At 45.0% G+C, this 23832-nt stretch overlaps 1 protein-coding gene across 1 annotated transcript in view; it reads right to left on the bottom strand.

The window, feature by feature from the left end:
* Nucleotides 1–6393: 6393 nt before the first annotated feature.
* The window catches only part of LHFPL1 (LHFPL tetraspan subfamily member 1), a 37663-nt gene continuing 20224 nt past the window's right edge, over nucleotides 6394–23832 (bottom strand). Inside the window, exon 3 of the mRNA XM_073358713.1 lies at nucleotides 6394–6575. Within this exon, the coding sequence (XP_073214814.1) occupies nucleotides 6394–6575 (182 nt within the window). The remainder of the gene's footprint in view (nucleotides 6576–23832) is intronic.

The following is a 23832-nucleotide window of genomic DNA, read 5'->3' as shown; positions in this document are numbered from 1 at the left end:
CTGTGGCCTCGTTAATCTATAAGCTATGGACAAACTGAACCGATGAGAGAAAACATTATCCTCATGCTTGTGGAAGTGATAGGCACTTTCCACACTGGGCTCACCTCATGTGTCTGATCATCTAGCAGCTTGGGAGGTCAACCTCAGATGCTTTTCATGTCGACTACGAGCGACCAGCAATTCTGTTGAGCTCAGTGTATTTCGTTCCTTGCGACGCTAAGCCGTCAGATTTTTCTCAGTGTAATCGGAATTCGGCTTTATGGTAGGATTGTCAAAGCCGCTCAGCGCTGGCCTAGCTCTGCTTCCACTGGGCCAGTTTCTCTTTTACACCAGGGCCCCACTGGGCATGTTCACACTGCTGCTGGGAGTGAGTCTCCCAGCCCAGGTAGACAGACTCATGCTAGTGGGGCTTGAGTTAGCATGTTAAAAATAGCTGTGTGGAGACTGTGGCTTGGGCTCTCAAGCCCACCTGACCCCCTCGGTTTGAGAGCCCAAGCCGCAACATCCACGCTGCTATTTTTAGCGTGCTCGCTCGAGCCCCGCTACTGTGAATCTGTCTACTCAGACTGGAAGTCTTGCTCCCAGCTGCAGTGTAGACGTACCTCCCTAAGCACCCTTTCCACTGCCAGGGTTGTGTAAGATTATGTCTACACCACAAAAAAGGGGTGTGCGTAACTCAGGTTGGCATACACACATTAACTAACTCAGGTTAAAGTAGCAGTGAAGACACAGTCACTCAGCTTTCCACTCAGGTTAGCAGCTCAAGCTCAAGGAAGGCCTGGGCTTTGGTGTAAGATCCAAGTTAGAAAAGTTGAGTTATCTTGTCTTCATTGATACTTAACCCGAGTTAGCTAAGGTGGGTTAGCTAACCTGAGTTATGAACCCACATACTATTTCAGTGTAGATATACCTTAGTGTATGGGCCTTAGTGTAAACGAGAATCTGGCATAACAATTCCAGTGGTAAAACTCCCATTGCCATCAGTGGGAGCAGATTTAAGTCAATGCTGAGCAATTTTGAAAATACCACCCTACTATGGTGGTCTTACTCTGAGCCAGTTTTATGACTGCTTCCTACCACAAAACAGGACTTGCCACTGCAAACTCAATATTGTCAAGGTTCACAAAGGGTTAATTTAAATATTAAAACTAGTTGGGAAGTGCTAGAGGAGAATCTGGCAAACACCTTAAGGATCCTAGTCCAAAGTAGCATCGAATATTTTCACTTCTGCTCATGTAACAGCCTGCCTGCATCAACAATCTTCTTTATGACCTTATGTCTGTTGGGAATCAGCATCACTATGATCATTGTTCCACTAATTCACTTATGTAATACTCAAGGCAAAGTCTCCTTTTTTTTTGGTTTGTTTGTTTGTTTTTCCCTTAAGTCTGATTCATGTGTTGGTTTAAAAATTAAAAAATGGGGGCTGTGATTAAAAATAGTGCTTACTAATAATAACAAGCAGACAAAGCAGGTCTGGATTTTTTTGTCTTTTCTCCCTCAGTGATTCTCTAAAGGGAGTGAGACAAGTCAGCTCGTCTCTAATGGAAACACTGAAGTGGAGATAAATCTGATATTATACCATCATCACACTACAGCAAGAGAGCCTAGGTTCTTCTTGCAAAGCAGTACAGAGGGCTTTTCATTTCAGTAATGAGTGATGTATTCTCCACAAGACACAAGGGAACAAGGGTCATATCCTGGGGTGGGAAGTTAGTAAGTGTAGTCCATTTACGCATTTCAGAAAGGGTCAGGGAGAAGCAAATGTCTGAGTGGAAGACATTTCCTTGGCTATTTTCACAGCTCAGCCAGAGTGGGACACTTTTCACCACCGCCAGTGTCACTAAAGTTATAGCCCTGTCATGAATGAAGCAGGCAAAGCCAGGTACAGAGATTAAAAACAAGCCAGTGTGAATAGCAAATTCTCAAAGAAAGTGCCCTGTAAATTTCTCCTGTCTTGTTGCTTCAGTCTCATGATGCAGACTGTAATAGGAAATGAAAGTAGGAAAAATATCATGGCGATGTTCAAACTGCAGCTTCACAGCCCTTCTCATCACTGGTGCTTAGATACGGTGCTATAGAGACCACCAACTTAAACATGCCTAAGATAGATAGACCCAGAGGAGCCTGAGGCAGAAGAGCCTAGAGAGCACAACAGCAAAGACCCCAAGGTTTTTTCTAAATCACTATCATCATCCATATTTATTCAAGAAAGAACCTTAAATGTACGGTGAGCCAGATTCTCTGCTGTGCCTATTTTCTGCTCGGTGCAGCAGAGCTGGGGCAGGGAAGGGGGTGCCCTGATTCTCAAGGCAGAGCTGCACTGTTCTGGGCCCCAGCATAGGTTAGAAGAGCCTTGAGGCTGCTCTAAATTATGCCAACTCTCAATGGTTCCTCGGATAATATCCGTCACCTGACATAGGCAAAGCACTGCACTCTCTGACCAAACCCCAGCTCCAACATGCCCCCGGGCCTGAGAGTGGGGGTGCAGATCTGGCATAGGTAGCCTCTGAGCTGAGAGCTCTTCCATGCTTGGGAAAGTCTTAGCTGGCCAGAACAAGCTACTTTTCTGCTCAAAGCAGCACAAAGGGTCCAGAACACAGCTAAGAATCTGGCCCAGTGTGTTTAATTAATAGCATCACTGCATTGTTGTTAAACTAGTCTGCTCATTGTGAGCAGTAACAAATCTGAGGCGAGTTCAGATTCAAACCCCTAGGCTCAAGAAACTAAGCATAAGGAACAAACCGTTTGCAGCATTTGAGCGCTATCCAAAATTAATCCATTTATTTTAATGCCCAAAAGCATTTTTTACATTTGATCTCTTAGCTTGATGATCTGCAGTGCAAGAATGGAAAGAGATTGACGTATCTCAAGGCACCATGCTGACCAGGGGAAAGGGAAGGGAGTAGGAGGCAAAAATCACTGAAACCATCAGTTCAGTGTACAGCAGCCGTAAAAGAAGTAATGAGAGAGGCAAGGGGAAAAAACACAAACCAAGAGATGATACTCACACTATAGACTGTATGGCATTGCTCAGATTCCATCTGAAACAGTGTACGGCTGGGGTCATTAGGGTTACACTTGAGCATAGAGTGATGCAGGGATCAAGGATCAAAATTACTAAAGAACTGATTGGGCAAGGGGGGTTCGCTCTCACTGCAAAAGAGAAGCCTCCAGGGTGTCTTGTGGACAGCAATGAGAGTAAAGCCATTCCACCAAGGCACGAACGTAGACTTCGCCCTGCCTCTACAGAACCTGTCTTAGCTGCCGGGCATGTAGCGAAGGACCTTCAGCTGAGGCTCACGAATAGGCAGCTACAAGAGGCCACACTGTTTGTAAGAGTCTCTTTTAAAACTTAGAGCAGGAAGAACAAATTGAAGAGTTTGCCACATGAAACAAATCTATACAGATTAAAAAAAGAAAAGAGCAGGCAAATATCCACCTGTATGAACAACACACCTGATCTCTTTAAGGGGCTAGCCCGCCCTCCCAATATTTTGGGATTTCCTAGATCTGGGAGGAAGGCAGAGCCCAAAATGTGGATTAAGAGTCCAGCCTCCATCTAAAATATACATGTGAAAAATAAAGCAAGCCATTTTAAAGGATGAGATTTCTCATCAAATTAATGATGGGAAAGGTTTGTCACAGCTAGTCCACTTTAGTGCCTGTGCAGGATTATTCCATACAGGACATTTATGAGTGCTTAGACCAGTCTTGCTCTAAATGTCCTAAGTGATGGAGCTTCCACTCCTATCCTTAGGAGATCTTTCCACTGCCCGGAAGCTTATTTGAGCCTGTTACTCCTAGTTCTACGCCCTGATTACCACCTTATATAATTCATCTTCCTTCCTAGCATTCATACCCTTCAAAAATGTGCAGGTGGTTATTCTATTCCCCACCATCTCCCCCGCATACACACACCGGTCAGCTAATGTTTCGCCAAACTATACACACTTGCTCTAGTGAGTTTAATCGTTCATTGGTCCTCATAAATTGATTGCTGTTGCTCCTCTCTCAACTCCAGCAGGTTTGTGCATATGTACCTCCCCCACCCCACTCTCCTGCTGGTAATAGCTTATCTAAAGTGATCACTCTCCTTACAATGTGTATGATAATCAAGCTGGGCCATTTCCAACACAAATCCAGGTTTTCTCACCCCCCCCCCCACACACACACACACAAACCCACTCTCCTGCTGGTAATAGCTTATCCAAAGTGACCACTCTCCTTACAATGTGTATGATAATCAAGGTGGGCCATTTCCAGCACAAATCCAGGGTTTAACAAGAACGTTGGGGGGGGGGGGGTAGGAAAAAACAAGGGGAAATAGGCTTGAATAGAGACTGGGAGTGGCTAAGTCATTATGCAAGGTAACCTATTTCCCCTTGTTTTTTCCTACCCCCCCCCCCCCCCCAACGTTCTTGTTAAACCCTGGATTTGTGCTGGAAATGGCCCACCTTGATTATCATACACATTGTAAGGAGAGTGATCACTTTAGATAAGCTATTGCCAGCAGGAGAGTGGGGTGGGGGGAGGTATTTTTTCATGCTTTGTGTGTATAAAAGATCTTCTACACTTTCCACAGTATGCATCCGATGAAGTGAGCTGTAGCTCACGAAAGCTTGTGCTCAAATAAATTGGTTAGTCTCTAAGGTGCCACAAGTCCTCCTTTTCTTTATACAAATTTCTGTTTTCTTCTGTGTAAAACTAAACTATAAAAAAGTAGATTGAAGGCTCAGTTAAATACGAAGGTGCTGCTTATACAAATTTGCAAAGACTGTACAGGTCAGGTTTTGTCTAGCTCATCTCACACTTGTCAGTTGTTTCCATCCCGACATGTTCATGAATTCTGCATCAGTTGCCCTGTATTTATTAACAGACAGTTGAGGGGTAATATTCAACAGTCTGCAGACAGTCCTGTAGTCCACCAGAGGGCACTGCAGTAACCCCAGGTGATTCTGCCATGAAAGGCATTAGAACATCTTCCTCATATTACATGATTCTGGCAGAAATTAAGAGTACTCATTAGTAACCTCACATTTCTCTCCAAAAGGATGCCAGTTATGTCACTTCATGAATGCACAAGATCAGATAGCTCTGGAGAGTCAAAATAGCTACATGACTAGATGATAATAAATTTCCATAATGCTGGGTGTAATATACAGCAATCGATGTGGGTTTCACTCCCATGGGTGAAAATGGTCACAAGCCTTTATTTACAAGACATTGCAACAAGAATATAAATGCAAACACATAAGCTTTTTCTCCAGCTTGTTCTCCTGCAGGGTTAAAGGAATACACACATTTATAAGCCCAGAGCGTGCCCTTCATTGGACTTTGCAGCATATGGCACTGATGAAGTGCTCAGTGATCCTAAGATGACCGTACTCTGGAGACAATCTTCACATTTCTGAGGCCCTGCAATAGCCATGGAGAGGAACTCACTCAACTCAGAACTCCATATTGCTACAGAACAATCTATGTATACCACTCACTGCCAGCTTTATCTTAACTCCATCTAGGGACGCATATGCTAGATAGACAAACTCTATATCTTCACTAGGTTAGGGAAGGGAGAAGCTCCTATATTTAAGGTTGGATGCAAGGAACACAGCTGCAGCACCTCCCCCTCCTTGCTTCAGCCTTGTCCCAGCTGGAGACATTTTAGATACACACTACACATGGGGCTCCGTTTCCTGTTTCTGCACCAGTACTGCGCTGCTCCGGCAATTGTAAAGCAACCATAACCTGGCATAACCAGTAAGCTGAGCAAAGCAAAGCAGCCTGAAGCCCACTACTGAGTGTGGCAGTGTGGTCAAGTAGATAGCGCACTGGACTGAGACACAGAAGATCTGGGTTCTATTTCCTGCCCTGCTACTAACCTACTGTGTGGCCTTGGGCAACTCAATTTACCTCTCTGTTTCCCCATCTGTAAAATGAGGATAATGACACTGCCCTCATTGGTAAAACGCTTTGAGATCTTCTGAGGAAAAATGCTAGATAAGAGTTATGTATTATTATTAATGGAGATGTATCTTACATTCAGAGAATGCATGAAATGAATTCTTATTTTCCTTGGACCAAATTCATCCCCTGCTTTCAAGGGAATCACGATGCAGAGGAAATTGGCCTCTTGTTCTTAGCGCCTGGTCCGCAAGGAGACTGTCATTGTTTCTATGATCATTGTAGCCAAGTTGTGCTCTCAGTTACACCAGTGTAAATCTAGAGTGACCCCACCTGAATGTAGTTAGCCCAGATACGCAACAGTAGTTGGGAGCAGTCTTTGGCCCCTGCTGTCGACAGAAAAGTGGGGGTTCATGTGTATCAGTCAGAGAAGTTTGGACCATGTGGCCAGCACTCCTCCTTCTTTTTTAGGAGAGTATCCGGGAAAGCTCATTGTTTAAGGCAGCACTCGAGCTCCACTCCATACGGATTTGCACTCTGCATGATGCTCTTCACTAACATGACAGGTCTGGGATGTTTTCCGGCGAAGCATGAGAGCCAGGTACAGATCAGCATGGCTGCAGCCGCCCCACCTCCCATGCAGTAATATGCCCAGCCAAGTCTGCAGGTTCCTGCAGAGGGAGAAAGAAGAGGGGAAATCAGGAGCCCAGTACATGCTGTCGTGCAGTGTCAGTCATGAAACAGCCTGGTATTACCTCTGCACCTCCCCAGGCTAGTGGGGGAAAAGACAGTGATGTAGCCTGGCGCATGGGGTACATGGATACACTTTTACTGAAATCGTCTTTACATCCAAGGCCCTTTGTGACCTAACCCCAGCCTACCCATTGTCTCTCAGACACTATGGAGCTGCTGACTCCTGCCAACTTTCACTTCCCACTCATTAGATTTTCAAACAAATCCCTTTGTGCTCTCTCCCATGCAGCCTCTCATACATGAGCTCCCTGTAAACATCCACAAAGCCACGGCAGCGTTCCCCTCCAAATCTCGCCTTAAAACTCTCCTCAGAAAACAAAACAAAAAACTCAGCAATGGTGTGGTCAGACCACTACCTACCATGCCAACCCATATCACCTCACTGTTTCCTTGTGTTCCCCATCCCTCTGTATGTATCCAGCACCTGTCTCTTGTCTTATATTAGAGTGTAAACTTCTGGGAGCTGGTACCATCTTTCTGTAATTTGTTTGCCCAAGATTGAGGCCCTTAGGTGCCCCCTAATACAAATAAATAATAATACATAATCTACTTGTTTATTGTCCTTCTTTCGTCCTTTCCATGGTAAGACAAATCAGGGTTGATTTCAAGTATATAGAGCCTGATTCCCCACTGTGTTAGTCCAGTCCTACACTTAGTCCTAAAGTTAATGTTGTTATTCATTTGTATTGAGTAGCATCTAGAGCCCACTGTGCTAGCAACTGTACACACCTGTAACAAAGAAACAGTCCCTGCCCCGAAGAGTTTACAATCTAAGCAGAGAGCAGTAGATTTACACCAGCGTAAAGCTGGGGTAATGCCATGGTGAATCTGGTCCCATTTTTTTCAATACATCTTTTCTTTTTGTTTGTTTGCTTTGTTAAAACTTTACTATTTTATACTTGAATCAAATCAGTGACAGAGTTGGCACTGTTTTTCCAATGGAAACCATGGCATCTGGTTGCCTTGAGCCTGTGAGACACCGAGGGCAAAAATCACACCGGGGCATCTGGTCACTTTGAATGGGTGAGACATGCTTCAGGCAAAAGTTACACAGCAGCCAGGAGGAAAATCCAGGTCATTAACGCAGTCAGTGGAGGCCTAGAGGGAAGCTTCTCTTCTCAGACGCTCATGGCAGATTTGTATATATTGTTTTATGTATGGAACTCCCTTTGGTTTCTGCATGAGTGGATAGAAAGGAGTCGCCAAGTCAAGATCTGCTACATAGAATTTTGCCCTGAAAGCAGAACAAAATCTAAGAAGAGGAAATAAATCGCCCAGCTGTGATTCTCTGAATCCAAGTTCCACTAAGCAGACAGATTGCTCTAAAGACCTTTGATAAAGTTTCCACACCTGGAGTCACTGCTTTTGTACAACACAAGAGCAGCCCTAACAGCAAACCCCTAGCAGAAATTTCATCCAGGCTCTAACAGAAAATTAGAGCACCAGCAACTGTGAGGCAAAGCTAAGTTGCATAAAATGATGGTCAGGGGACTAATTTTCCTGTTGAGGGAGTTATGGCCTCGCCATTAGAAAGCCTTCAAGACAAGCATGTATATGGCAAGATTGGCCTTGATGCAGAGGGATGAGGGATAGGTGAGCTCCTGCAGCTCTTTTTTCCTATGATAGCTCACTGTAGGCCAATGTACACCATAGAATCATAGAATCATAGAATATCAGGGTTGGAAGGGACCCCAGAAGGTCATCTAGTCCAACCCCCTGCTCAAAGCAGGACCAATTCCCAGTTAAATCATCCCAGCCAGGGCTTTGTCAAGCCTGACCTTAAAAACCTCTAAGGAAGGAGATTCTACCACCTCCCTAGGTAACGCATTCCAGTGTTTCACCACCCTTTTAGTGAAAAAGTTTTTCCTAATATCCAATCTAAACCTCCCCCACTGCAACTTGAGACCATTACTCCTCGTTCTGTCATCTGCTACCATTGAGAACAGTCTAGAGCCATCCTCTTTGGAACCCCCTTTCAGGTAGTTGAAAGCAGCTATCAAATCCCCCCTCATTCTTCTCTTCTGCAGGCTAAACAATCCCAGCTCCCTCAGCCTCTCCTCATAAGTCATGTGTTCCAGTCCCCTAATCATTTTTGTTGCCCTTCGCTGGACTCTCTCCAATTTATCCACATCCTTCTTGAAGTGTGGGGCCCAAAACTGGACACAGTACTCCAGATGAGGCCTCACCAATGTCGAATAGAGGGGAACGATCACGTCCCTCGATCTGCTCGCTATGCCCCTACTTATACATCCCAAAATGCCATTGGCCTTCTTGGCAACAAGGGCACACTGCTGACTCATATCCAGCTTCTCGTCCACTGTCACCCCTAGGTCCTTTTCTGCAGAACTGCTGCCTAGCCATTCGGTCCCTAGTCTGTAGCTGTGCATTGGGTTCTTCCGTCCTAAGTGCAGGACCCTGCACTTATCCTTATTGAACCTCATCAGATTCCTTTTGGCCCAATCTTCCAATTGGTCTAGGTCCTTCTGTATCCTATCCCTCCCCTCCAGCGTATCTACCACTCCTCCCAGTTTAGTATCATCCGCAAATGATACTAAACCATGCAAAGGGACCTGGTGGGGTGAAGACAATTGTACTCATCGGGCTATCTCCAAAATGTAGTTTATTACCAGTTATGGTATAGCCCATGTTCATTTATAACATACGTGATATTATAACATGTTATAACATTGCCTGTGATACTATAAATCTCCAGGTTCCTGCCTTAATTCCAAATTAGATAGTAATATTCATCTGGCCTTGAGTTCCCTTCACCGACCAATCAGTATCCATGAGTCCTGAGGTTGGCTAGACAATCAGAAACCTGGGGGGGAGGGGAGAGACAATACATGCTCCAAGAATGGAGAGAACTGATTCCATGATGGCGCTGGCGGTTTTGTGCTTTACGCCGTGATACCTTGTCGTAATTTCAGTAGTTACTAGAGCAGTCCACTGAAAGCAACAGTAACTAACACATGACATATTAATTCACACTAGCCCTCCACATTAGGTCTTTTGCGTGCTGAGAGTAACTCATGTCCACACTGCAGTGTCTGGCACCAATGTCATTTTAGCGGGAGGGAATGTAGTTCATGTCGAAGGAACATCTACAGCAGGTGGCAATTATACTTTAGGAAGAAAGATTTTGCAAATTATAGAGTCAACAAATCGCACAAATTGGCCTTGGTTGTACATGCCGGCTGAAGTTAAATCCTTTGAAATGATGCCGTGTTGCTCAGTGGGCAACACTCACTCCAAGGAACCTCTTTTTCAGTCATGTACACTGCAGTACCATACGCAGAGCCCTGAGTGAGCATTGAACAGATCAGGCTGAAAATGAGGGACTCCACCGCACAATTCACATCTTGCACCACATTTCAAATCCTTCAAAGTGCGGGGGGAGTTCGGAGCCAGGGTTTATGCCAGTCTCTGATTTAAGGTCATCTGCTAAAGGACACCCCCCTACCCTGCCAGCTGCCCCTCTCTTGCTCAGTAAGCATCCAGTCAGTAAAGATGGCAAATGTAAGAATTAAAAGTAATATCTCTCCGAAACTGTTGTCTTCTGCTTGTAGGCTAGGTAGTATTATTATTATGCGAACAATTCAGGCCCTCTGCTGTCAGATATCCTGCACTGCCTAGCCAAAAAAAAATTAAAAATCCACTACAAGGTATTATAATGCAAACATGGTGATAAAAAAGAGCCAATGTGCATCCCCATGGTTCAAGGGACAGATGTGCAGATCTTCATGGGATTCTATGGATAATTTCCACTGATTAAAGAAAGTGCTGGCTTCTCTGCTAGAAAACAGCAAGCATTCAATAGATGTCATCCTTCTTGGCTGGATTATGTTATTGGCAAAAGCAGATATATAAATACCTTGCACATTTTTACTGTCCTTAGAGCTAGCCTCTGAACAACGCGAGTAACGTGTAGTTTGATGTTCTCTGCACTGTTATGCCAATGGTCAGCTTTTTTGATTTAATTGTTTAGCATAGGCTGGTTCAAGCAAACTGTGCTGCTATTTGAATATTCTTTGTGTAACTCAGGACTATGTCTAGCCCCGTTATTCTGTTGGACTGGGGTTTATTTCATTTATTCATTTATCTGCATTGTTTACTCAGTTTGTTCAAGGCCTGCAGGAAGGATTGCTCCCCAGAATGACTGAAGCATCTATCCTTGCATAAATACATTACAGCAAGCACAAGATTAGTTGTTTCAATGTCCCTTTCTGAATCTGATCTATGGGTCCAGCCATCCCTTTTAGCATAAAGCAGGGCACAGTGGGGAAAAAAGATGCACCAAAACAATTCAGCTCTGTAGAGTATGGATCTGAGAATTGAGCCAAAGCTAAGCTAAGCAAAGCTTAGCTGTGGAAGTGGTCTGGGCTCATAAGAGGATGAGTAAAAGTCTGCTGAATGTGCTTCTGTTTTGACTGCCGTCTGATGATCCAGACACGCTGAGCAAGCACAGCAAGGGCGTGCAGCACAGCGGAGAGCTGCTGATGTGACTAGCCATGCAGGTTTCCCCAGTCGGGGCTTCAACAGGTGGTGAAATAAAGCTCAGTGACACTCCCTTGATTAGCTCTGGACAAACATGACAAATGTCCACACATATTCTTTTGTATTCTGAAATGAATTCCCCTTTGGCTGAGTCCCTGCTTATCAGGAACACTCCAGCGAGTGATTTTTTTGGCAGGAATGTTTATGGAGATGGTGAATTTTAAACGTTTCAAATTCATAATCACAAGTATTCACCCTGGCAACCTGTTTCAAAGAGCTACATTCATCGAGTCAGGGATCCAAATCACGCCATGGGCCCTCCCAATCAAAACAGCTTGCATGTGCCCATGAACAGATCACAGAGGAATAACACATCACATAAATTATGGGTTATGAGTTATTTGCCCACCTCTAGTCAAGCTCCACCCATTAGATGAGGACACAAGACTGAATGTCAGTCCTGATGTCACATGGACATTGGCACTGAGGCGGCACTCGCGCGTGATATGCAGTTGTGCACACATATGTACAGGCAGCAGATTCCCAGCCTGTTTCCCCCAAAGAACACACACTTTAAGGAGCTACATTGCTGTGTGCGAGAGTGTGCCTGGGAACAGAACCACTTAGTAACCTCGCTCACAGCTACACAGCCCTGTGCCTCCACTCAAGATAGGCAAGCGTTGCATAACCCACATCCACCCAGAGATTTGCTTCTGTGTTGTGAAGAGTGGGGGACGTGAGTGTATAAAACCTGCTGGAAGCAGCTTTAACCTATATACCATGAAGAAAAGGAGGACTTGTGGCACCTTAGAGACTAACCAATTTATTAGAGCATAAGCTTTCGTGAGCTACAGCTCACTTCCTCAGATGCATATCGTGGAAACTGCAGCAGGCTTTATATATACACAGAGAATATGAAACAATACCTATTCCCACCCCACTGTCCTGCTGGTAATAGCTTATCTAAAGTGATTTCCAGCACAAATCCAGGTTTTCTCACCCTCCACCCCCCCACACAAATTCACTCTCCTGCTGGTGATAGCCCATCCAAAGTGACAACTCTTTACACAATGTGCATGACAATCAAGCTGGGCTATTTCCTGCATAAATCCAGGTTCTCACATCCCCCCCACCCCCATACACACACAAACTCACTCTCCTGCTGGTAATAGCTCATCCAAACTGACCACTCTTCAAGTTAAAATCCAAGTTAAACCAGAACATCTGGGGGGGGGGTAGGAAAAAACAAGAGGAAACAGGCTACCTTGCATAATGACTTAGCCACTCCAAGTCTCTATCCAAGCCCAAATCAATAGCATCCAATTTGCAAATGAATTCCAATTCAGCAGTCTCTCGCCGGAGTCTGGATTTGAAGCCTTTTTGTTTTAAGATAGCGACCTTCATGTCTGTGATCGCGTGACCAGAGAGACTGAAGTGTTCTCCGACTGGCCTACGAATGCCACAATTCTTGACATCCGATCTGCGTCCATCCATTCCTCTACGCAGAGACTGTCCAGCCCGACCAACGCACATGGCAGAGGGGCATCGCTGGCACATGATGGCACACACCACACTGGCGGATGTGCAGGCGAACGAGCCCCCGACAGTGTGGCTGATGTCATTAGGCCCTGTGATGGTGTCCCCTGAATAGATATGCGGGCACAGCCGGCAACGGGCCTTGCCGCAAGGATAAGTTCCTGGGTCAGTGGTTCCGTTGTGTGGTATGTGGTTGCTGGCGAGCATTCGCTTCAGGTTGCGGGGCTGTCTGCAGGCAAGGACCGGCCCGTCTCCCAAGACCTGCGAGAGTGTCGGGTCATCCTTCAGGATAGGCCGTAGATCCTTAATAATGCGCTGGAGGGGTTTCAGTTGGGGGCTGAAGGCGACGGCCAGTGGCGCCCTGTTACTTTCTCTGCTAGGCCTGTCCCGCAGTAGGTAACCTCTGGGAACTCTTCTGGCTCTATCAATCTGTTTCTTTACTTCTGCAGGTGGGTATTGTAGTTGTAAGAAAGCTTGACAGAGATCTTGTAGGTGTTTGTCTCTGTCTGAGGGGTTGGAGCAAATGCGGTTGTATCGTAGAGCTTGGCTGTAGACGATGGATCGTGTGGTGTGGTCAGGGTGAAAGCTGGAGGCATGCAGGTAGGAATAGCGGTCAGTAGGTTTCCGGTATAGGGTGGTGTTTATGTGACCATTGTTTATTAGCACTGTAGTGTCCAGGAAGTGGATCTCTTGTGTGGACTGGACCAGGCTGAGGTTGGTGGTGGGATGGAAATTGTTGAAATCATGGTGGAATTCCTCAAGGGCTTCTTTTCCATGGGTCCAGATGATGAAGATGTCATCAATATAGCGCAAGTAGAGTAGGGGCTTTAGGGGACGAGAGCTGAGGAAGCGTTGTTCTAAATCAGCCATAAAAATGTTGGCATACTGTGGGGCCATGCGGGTACCCATAGCAGTGCCGCTGATCTGAAGGTATACATTGTCCCCAAATGTGAAGTAGTTATGGGTAAGGACAAAGTCACAAAGTTCAGCCACCAGGTTAGCCGTGACATTATCGGGGATAGTGTTCTTGACGGCTTGTAGTCCATCTTTGTGTGGAATGTTGGTGTAGAGGGCTTCTACATCCATAGTGGCCAGGATGGTGTTATCAGGAAGATCACCGATGGATTGTAGTTTCCTCAGGAAGTCAGTGGTGTCTCGAAGGTAGCTGGGAGTGCTGGTAGCCATTGTAACACTATGATGGCATGCGGGAGGCATGTGGGATAAAAGATTTTCCACCTCTTTCTGCCAGACCTTCACAGCATGTGACCCAGACATGTAAGCCCTTCTCCAGTTGTACGCCCACTCACAACTCATGACAGAAGCACAGGGGATCGGACCTGGTGTACCTCACCTTCTGTTTACCCTAGGCCCTGTTTCCTTGATGCACGTTGCACAGGTCAATTAGTCCCGGAAGTATTTTATCCTACGAGAGTCAGGGGGAGGGAAAGGAGTTGTAAGAGAAAGAGAAAATGTTCCCACAGCAAATAAGCTTTTAAGCTAAGTCGGGAAGGGGTAAAAAGCTCACCTTGTTCCTCTTTGGTATGTATCATTGTTAATAGGCTCTCACTGAGTCACTCCATTCGAGTGTTGAGATTTGCTGTGACAGGATCACTCATAAAAGTTATTAAATCATCACTCAGAGATGGGTCTGACATTTCAATCAGAGACTTTGCTTTTATTCCAAGTTGCAAATCTCTTTGGTTTGGAATGTGGCTATATTTCCTTAGATTCAGCAGTTCATTAAATTGCATTGTTAACATTAAGCGAACTAAGCCACTGAGTGGCATTTTAATCTCTCTCTCATCTCTGTTTTTCATAAAAACCCTTATCACCATGGTATCTAAGCACCAAACAGAATCAAGGAGTGAAAGCGCAAACCACAGAAGTGTTTTTTCTATCCCTTCTACCCTGCTCTGCCCAGTGAGTAGTATATTCGTGTTCCCACGGGATTGAATTGGGATTAAAACAAAGCCCAGGTAAAACCATCAAACTTTGCCCTCAGACCAAGCCCCAACCACTTGAAGGGCCCCTGGTACTTGACAGTCAATATCTTGGTGTATCCAACTGCAACCTCCCTTCCAACTGGGCAAGAAACCATCTTGTGCAAAACATTTTGCTGGCATCTGACAGATAGAGTGAGCATGTGCAAAGAGCCCATATATGTCTTGGGATGGGGACCCATGGGAACCCAAGACTTAAAGGTAAATTAAAATACTTTCGTAACAAAAAAATGAATAAAATGCTGTTCCAAAAACAAGTCTGAGACCCTAGATTGTTACTAAGAGTCATTAGTCATTCAACTACCACAGTAATGGGTGTGGTATAGGGATAGATAGATGTATAGGTTTAAAACTAGAGTGGTTGGAAATCTTCCATCAACTTTTTTTTTTTTTTTTTTTTTTTGAAAATGGAGTTTCCGGAAAAATTTCTGTTTTGCCAAATAAAATCCCATTAGGAAAATCATCATGAAATATTTGTTTCTGATCTGGGGGACCCAAATTGAAACATTTTAGTGGGTTGAACTGAATTGAAACACTTCATTTCCAGTCAGTTCAACAGTAACATGTCCATCTGAGCTGCCACTGAGCCTCATGGAAGTTATAGTTCGACTGTCACATGCCCCAGACATCTCCCACAAGAAATTCTGAGAATTCCTATTTTTGACCAGCTGTACCTAAAACATGACAATTAAAATATTTTAAAGTCAATTTTAAAAGTTTATTTACATGTTGGGACCTGAATTCAGGCACTCTGGGTTCTGTGCATTTCCCACAGCATGTGATAAAATCATAAGCGCCTAAGACCTTATCCAAAGCCTATTAAAGTGAATCGGCCACTTTCCATTGATCTCAATGAGCTTTGGATCAGGGTCCTAAACAGGTCACCTATGTGATTTCCTTAAATGGTTTTAGGTGCTGCATTAGTGACATCAGCAGGCCTGCTGGTGAAGTACAAAACACAAGTCTTGGCAGGTAGATAAAGTAGGAATGCATTTTGAAATATTTTGTGTTACAATATATTTACAATAATTGCAATGTTAGGGCTACACACACACACTCTGTTAAGGACTTAAGATTTTAGATAGTTTTCCATTTTTTTAAAAAAAGAAGCCTTAAATGCGAATATTTTAAAGGTGAGAGGTGGGTCAGAGACAGTGGGCAGAGGAAGTATGGCCTCTGGGTACAGCACTGGACTGGGCCTCAGAAGAGTTGGATTCAGTTCTCACCCCGGCTGTAGTCTTCTTGCAGGACCGTGCATCTAGCTGCAGTTGGAATGTTTTTTGATTTCAGGTATCTAATCAACGAGTGGATGGGCACCCCAAAAACATGGCTCTGGATCTGGTGGTTGGTGAACCACGCAATCTCTGAAAAGCTCTAATACAACCCCAGCTTTGGCACAGCAGTTGCTGTGTGCTGTGCAATCACGTTTTCCTAATATTGGGTACTCCTGGGGAAATTCTGTGCCACTGCACATGTGCAAAATTCATGTCTGGTGCAGAATTTTTTCTTTCTGTGCAGAAAATACGTTCTGCTGGAGAAGTGCCTTTCACCCACCAGCGGCTGCTGTGGCGCCAGAACAGACAGCAGCAGCTGATCAGCAGTAACAGTCGGCAACTGGCTGCGTTCATCACAGCACCCTGCCCATGGAGCCAGGTTAGGAGGCACAGGGCATGGGCAGAAGACAGAGCGGGGGGAAACAGAGGGCTGCTGAGGGGTCACAGACTGGTGTTCAGAAGCACTAGTGGGGGGATAGACTGGGGTGGGAGCTCAAGAGCTAGTGGGGTGACAGCATTGAGCCAGGGACTGAATGGGAGGGGGCTGCAGGGCCACATGGGGATGGAGGGTAGGGAGCTGCAGGGCCACATGGGGATGGAGGGTAGGGGGCTTTAGGACCACATGGGGATGGAGGGTAGGGGGCTGCAGGGCCACATGGGCACAGGGAGTAGGAGGTGCAGGGACACACAGGGATGGGAGGACTGAATGGGAGAGGCTAAGGGTCAGTCAGGGTCATATGAGGGAGGTGCCCCAACTCCCTAACAAACCCTCCCACATCTCCCAGAAAAACTGTTCCAGACTTCTACTCACACCCAATAACCCTCTAGGTCAGTGGTTCCCAAACTTTAACAACCTGTGAACCCCTTTCACGAAAATGTCAAGTCTCGCAAACCCCCTGCTAAAAATGAATATTTCCAGGGATTTTGTCCTTTACCTAAATATAAATTATAAAAGCAGTGATCTTGGAAATATAAAATTTGTTTTTATAATACACTTATTACACACTATTTATTATTAATATTTATCATTACAGTATTTTTATTACATTATGAAAATGGCAACACTCTTCCAAGATCTCACTTTCGTAGCTTATGTCACTTTGAATAAGCCTGTTATAAGACCAGGCTCCTATGTTTCATCAAGGAGTATCAGATATGCAACAGCATGAAGGTATTTAAGAAGCCAACTCAAAGTTCCTCCAAAACAAGCATTCAGGTCTTGAGCAGTCCAGGCAAACAATGCACATTACAATAAAGCTTAAACTTGTTCTTCATCATAATTTTAAAAACAATACTAGTTGCCTATTTAATTTTAAAAATAGCAACAAATATAGACTCATAGACTATCACAGTTGGAAGGGACCTCAGGAGATCATCTTGTCCAACCCCCTGCTCAAAGCAGGCACAATCCCCAATTAATTTTTTGCCCCAGATCCCTAAATGGCCCCCCTCAAGGATTGAACTCACAACCCTGGGTTTAAGCAGGCCAATGCTCAAACCACTGAGCTATCCCTCCCCCCAAATAGCTACCTCCCTTTCCATTTGTTATAAGGAGTCTTGAAGTTTAAATCTCCTCAGTGTGATAGATATCCTTGCTTTGATCTGCTTAGCTCTTGGAGGTCCAGGGGCTCCAGGCTGCGGGCCCCGCACTGCCCAGAGTCCCTAGGGACAGCTCTGTCTGCCATTAGGGAATTTTTTCCCAAGAACCCCCTGTAACATTTCACGAACCCCAGTTTGGGAACTACTGCTCTAGGTTCACTCCCAGACCCCTTCCCTCTACCTCAGCTCCTCCGTTACCTCTGACTCCCCCAAGCCTTTGCACTGCTTCTGAGGGGTGCAGGAAATACGTTTCTGTATTATAGTTTAAATTAATTCCTCAAAGTTCTGTATTAATAGCCTACTAAAGAATTTATTTGTCACAAAAAAAAACATTTCCTGGATCTTTTTTTTTTTTTGTCTGTATTATTACAGACTTACTTACTGACAGGTATTTTGAAATAAATTACCAAAATAATTGAAACTGGTATAATTACACTGTGTTGTTTTGACAAATAAAATATGCAAAATTTTGCAGAATTTTAAACTATTGTGTGCAGAATTTTTAATTTTTTAGTAAAGAATTCACCTAGGAGTAATTGGGCCAGAGTCACCCATTGTAGTGTTCAGCAATTGAGTACCCTTTAAATAGTTTGGGTGCCCTCTATCCCTGTCTTCTATTGCAGAAGCCACCAGAGCCTAACAGAGTAGTAATTTACACGTGATGCAAGGCATTTTATGTGTGCTAATGGGCTTGTCTACACTGGCTGCCACGGCAGCGCTCTAAAAAAAACCACCTCCACGAGGGGCATGGCTCCCAGCGCTGGTGCACAGTCTGCAAGGGCACTTTACAGGGCTGAAACTTGCTGCACTCAGGCGGGTGTTTTTTTCACACCCCTGAGCTAGAAAGTTGCAGCGCTGCAAAGTGCCAGTGTAGACACGCTCTATGTTGAGCCAAATTAATCTATGTCCTTTGAAAGAGTTACATCTGGGAGGAGAAGCCTTGTTTCTTAGAACTGCACAGTCACTCCGTCTGCTGGGAAAAGCTTCCTTCTTACCAGACCTACGTCAGTGTGAGCCTGTTCCCAAGCCAGATCTTATTCTAAAGCATTTCCATAATGCCGTGCAGCTGGGTTTGGCGTTCAGGTGATTCAGCTTGTCTCAAGGCAGCTTCCTTCGGAGCTGAGAGTTCTGATTTCATGACACGACACATAAATACGTCTTGCATTAGCAGTAGCAGCAGGGCTCAACGGAAGCTGAAGGTCCCATCTGTTCAGAAAAGTGACTGCTGAATACATGCCTCACTGTGTGCTGAAGTTTAAACATATTTTTCAATGCAGCCAAGCTCAGTGATGGTAGGGTTAAGGAAGCTCTCCCCAGACAGCACTCAAGTACTAGTAATTCTAAAATGAAAAGCCAATGGCCTTGAGAGGAGCACTGCCAGAAAGCACAGCAGAATGGCAATCAATGGGTGAGGGCAGGGGAGACTGGCATACAGTGATTGTCTCTGTCTAGCCAAGTGCTTGGAATGTGCCTAACAGGAAAGTCTCCATCCCTCCTCTCCCCAGAGAATGGAGTGTAAGTCAGTGGGAGAGCTGGATAAAAAGATGAAAGGGGAAGTTTTAGAAAGGTTTGAAGTTTTCAAAAGGATCTGAATAGTTGGGGATTTGGCTCATTATTCACCTTCCCCCACCCTCCTTTATTATTTTCCATTTCCATTTTGCTGTTGAAAAAGGGAGAGCGACAGGAAAAAGAGAAGAACCCCAATATTGTTTGTTTTTGAACAAAAGACCATTTTTCAAGTAAATCATTTCAAGTATCCTGTCTTCAGCAATCATAATACGTAACACTTCAGAGGAAGATGCAAGATGCATCAAGTGAATTGTGTATGTGTGTATACGGAAAATGGGCAAATGGTACTTTTTTGGGATTCAATCTACACTCAGTCATTTGAAACCCTGAAGCATGAAACGTGATCCCTCTATTTTCATATCTTGTAGTCTACAAATGCTGTTAAAGGACATTAATTATCCTTCTCATTACTGGAATCTACAGCACTGACTTAATGTAAATATCCTACCTGTCTCACTTCCACTCCAGATGGGATTGTTTTGTTGGGTGGGCAAAATCATTCCATTAATTAAATGCTCTGTAATTGTATAATATGCTTTGAGGCTCATGGAAGGTGCTGTATAACCAGTAAGAACAACATGCTGCTATAAAACAGGGAGAATAGCTAGAATTACATTGGACTAACTAACTAGTAGGACTACTTGAAAAATTTCTATCAAAACTGTTTTTGACAGAAAATTGGGTGAAACTTTTCATGTAAAGTGTCTGCTTTCCACTGAAAATTTCAACTTTTCATGGAAAAAATGAACATCCAAAAGCCAAAAACTTTCCTCCAAAAACTGAAAATGTTGCTTTGGAAATGTTGATGCAGTGCCTTCTGGGTTACCGGGCTGGACTACGCTACCCATGATGCACCAGGGTGACTCAGCAAGAGCATGGTACCATGGTGCACCATGGTAGATATAGTCTGGCCAAGGAGGCCAGTCTATAGAGAAGAATGAGGGTATGAGGAATCCAAACTACAATTCTCATGCACCATAGCAGGATTTCCAAATTTTAAAAGTCAGTTTCCATCTGAATTTATTTGGTTTTCAATTTTTTGCTAAAATGTCAAAAAATTATGTGAAGAAAAAACTCATTTTCTAATCAGCTCTACTAACCAGCAGACACTCTGCAAGAAAACAAGGCACAATCAATATCAATTTGTTAGATTTGGCACTTTAATTTGATTAGACATACAGCAGAACCTCAAAGATACAAACACCAGCGTTATGGCCTGACCGGTCAACTGGACACCATGTGAAACTGGAAGTATCCAATCAGGCAGCACCAGAAACAAAAATTTTAAAAAAGCAAATACTGTACTGTGCCTGAATTGCATCTTCAAGGGAGGCAGATCTGGGCTGCCTGTTCCCACCGCTACCCCGTCCCAACCCTCATGCGCGGGGCACACTTACAGCTAGGAGTTGAAGAGACTGAGATTGCAAGGCAGGAGCAGCACTGGAGTCTACGCTGCTTTCCTGTAAGCCATGGGTGCTTAGAGCTTCCCCTGGCCAGCGGGGGCGGGGGGGGTGCTGTTTTCACCACCACCACCCCCTACCAGGAGGGGGACTCGCTGTTTTCACCCCACCCACTGCAGCCAGGCGGGGGACAAGTTTGCCCTGCCTGGGAAAGAAGCTGCCTGCAAAGAAGCTGCCTCTGGAACCTGGCCCAGAGCGTGAACTGCTGGAGCCGGAACCGTATTTCATTCAAAGTTACAAACATTTCGGAGTTACGGACAACCTCCATTGCCAAGGTGTCCATAACTCTTAGGTTCTATTGTAGATGTCTGCAGTCAGCAAGGTTCGTGTGTGAAAGAGACAATCCACAGGCAGAAGAAAACCCTGATAGTTCTGGCTTCTCCTATTCTCCATTTCCTAGAGACAGCAAAATAAATTACTCTGTAGTCTTTGATCCTGTGGGAAAGGGTTTCAAGAGCCCTTTGAATATCCACAGACTTGTTGGATAGATGAGAACTGATGGTCAGGAACACTCAGAGGCCGATTAGGACTAAGTGGAATCCAGAATATATACCTCCTGACTCGCTCACCAAACGAGATCAACACCTCCATCCAAAATACGATGCTGATTGAGGCAGCTCCTTCCCCATCTCCTGCTTGCTTGTCACAAAGAGAGGGTCTCTCTAGTGCCTTCCTACTAAGGCAGGCAAATCACCTCTGGATCCTTTCACAAGTAAAGTGCTTCTTGTTCACCACTCTGGGACTGATCACAAGCAGAGATGGTCTACTCAGCAGCAAGGCTGATCAATTCACAGTGGGAGGTCTCACACAGTGCACAGTGGATAGTTGGAGCCCAGTGCTTCATGTTGCCAAATTTGAAGGCCAGAGATCCTGTTGCTTCAAGGAATTCACTTTTAGGAGTAATGTTTTTAACATATCTTTGTTTGAAATTACACATGCTGCACTGTACCACACTTCAGTTTTACTTACCCTTCTAGTGAAGCAAACAGCTCTCGAAGTACTAATAAAATATCCATGAATTGCCACTAAAACAATGGGGGAACAGCTTGTGTGTGCACAGGACATTCCATATTCCATCAGGGAACAATTGATCTCAGCCAGATGTAAACAGACCTGTTCCCTTTGAAGGAACTCTGAATGTACCAACAGACCCTCCATCTATTTATTCTCTTAAGACACACGTGCCAGCAGAAGGTAGATGGTATAAATTGTGAAGTGGCAACTACTGGAGTTACTAAACTACAATGAAACAGACTGACGATCCAGGAGCACATTCATGAAGGGGACATTTTTTCAGGATTTTACTAGGCTTTCAAGCTTGATATAGTCTGAGTAAAGCAGCCTTGTAGCCCCTTAAAAAGCTAGGGTGCCAGGAAAGAGCAATGAGAACCTGGAACTCTCATCAGACTCTGTCTGCACTAAGAAAATTCATAATTACTTTGCTCTCCTGGTAGCAGCAATGGCGGATAGTAGTAGTAATAGAGTATGTAGTTTTACCACCCTTCATCTAACCATTACAGAGCTGGTTTTCACACAGCTGTCTTTTTTCATCTTCAGAGCCATTTGCCCTTCCTTTGACAATAAAAATCCAAAGTAGAAACCAGCTGCAAGGAAAGAGAGGGAAGAAAGCAGGATGAGTGTAAAAATGCTGCAAGATTAAGAGATAGGAAGGTCTGGAGCAGCTGATTAAATGATTTGGCTATACTGACATCTAGAGTTTATTTAGGGTACAGTCAGGTGTACAGTAACATGCTCCTTGTTCCTTCGGAAGTGAGGAAGTGTGTGTTGGTAAAGCATTGAGTACCCACAGCAACTGGGGATGCATACATGAGAGATGTCCCATATTCCAGTGGTTCTCAACCAGAGGTCTGGGGCCCTCAAGAGGGCCTCAAGAAGGTTTCGGGGAGGGGCTCCAAGCAGGGCCAGCATTAGCCTCATGGGGGCCCAGGACAGAAAGCTGAAGCCCAGGTCCCTGAACCCCACCACCCAGGGCTGAAGCTGAAGCCTAAGCAATGTAGCTTTGTGGGGGCCCTCTGGCATGGGGCCCCAGGCAATTGCCCTGCTTGCTACCCCCTAACACCAGCCCTGGCTTGTATATGTAGAAAACCAGTTATTGTGGCACAGGTGGGCTGTGGAGTTTTTACAAAATGTTGGGGGGCCCTCCGAAGGAAAATGGTTGAGAACCTCTTTCAGATATGAAGTATACGACAGGCTCCTCACTCAGGGCCACAGCTTTAGTCTGGATTTCTCTATGAATGTACTTTTTGTTAATGTTGGGAAAGGAGCCTGGAGCAGGGCCATCCTTAGGATTTATGGGGCCCTACGCAGTATTATTAAACTGGTGCCCCTGTGCCTGCCGACAGCCCAAGCTTGCAGCCTGGGGGGAGGGGGGAGGCAGCAAAGGATACCGAGCCGCCCCACCTGCCTCATGGCAGCAGAGTGTCTCAGCTCCCCCAGAGACCCCCGTACCCTCTCCCTCACGCAGAATGTGCGGTACCAACGCATTCAGCTCTGCGAAGACGGCCCGTGCCTAAGGAGACTGCAGCGCACGCTGGGTGTGCGGGAGCCGACCCACTCTTACCTGGGGTCATGGGCAGTGGGTGAAGCCACCGCTTAGGGAGGCTAGCCCCCTAGCCCACCTTTGGCCCCGCCCACACTCCACCCCCACTCTGCCCAGGCCCCGCCCTCTCCCCACTGTCTCCCTCCTCTCCTCCCTCCCCCTCCCTGATCAACCCGTTCCAGCCAAATCACTGAACCCAAATGAAGCAAATGACATTTGAAAAAAACCACTCTTCTGCAATTTCTCTCTAAAGAAAATGGAGCACATTTTCCACTGCATGCCAGAAGGTGAAGACTAGACATGCAGAAGGGACCTAATCAAAAGCACTAAATTTGGGAATAAAAAACGTCACTCACAGGCTTTTTGATATACCCTGAAGTTTGTCAGAGATTTATTTGCAAAAACTTTGTAGTAAGGGCAAGTCAGCTGTGCTGCTGAATACAACATTAAATATTATGGAATACATGATGCAGCTCTTCTCTGTTTTACATTTTCTTAATCAGTATTTCTAAGCTGATTTTATGTTTTCAATGTACTCTTAAGCCTACATAAAGTAATCATTCCAGATTACTACATATTTAACTCACTGAAACAAAGATATTATTTTAAATTAATCAGTCATAGAGGTTTAGTGTGTTCATAACAATATTCATTGTACTGATTTTGCTAGAGGGTTCTCT

The sequence above is a fragment of the Lepidochelys kempii genome, chromosome 9 (genome assembly GCF_965140285.1).
Source record: "Lepidochelys kempii isolate rLepKem1 chromosome 9, rLepKem1.hap1, whole genome shotgun sequence".
NCBI lineage: Eukaryota > Metazoa > Chordata > Testudines > Cheloniidae > Lepidochelys > Lepidochelys kempii.
This window is presented reverse-complemented; position numbering and strand designations above follow the sequence as displayed.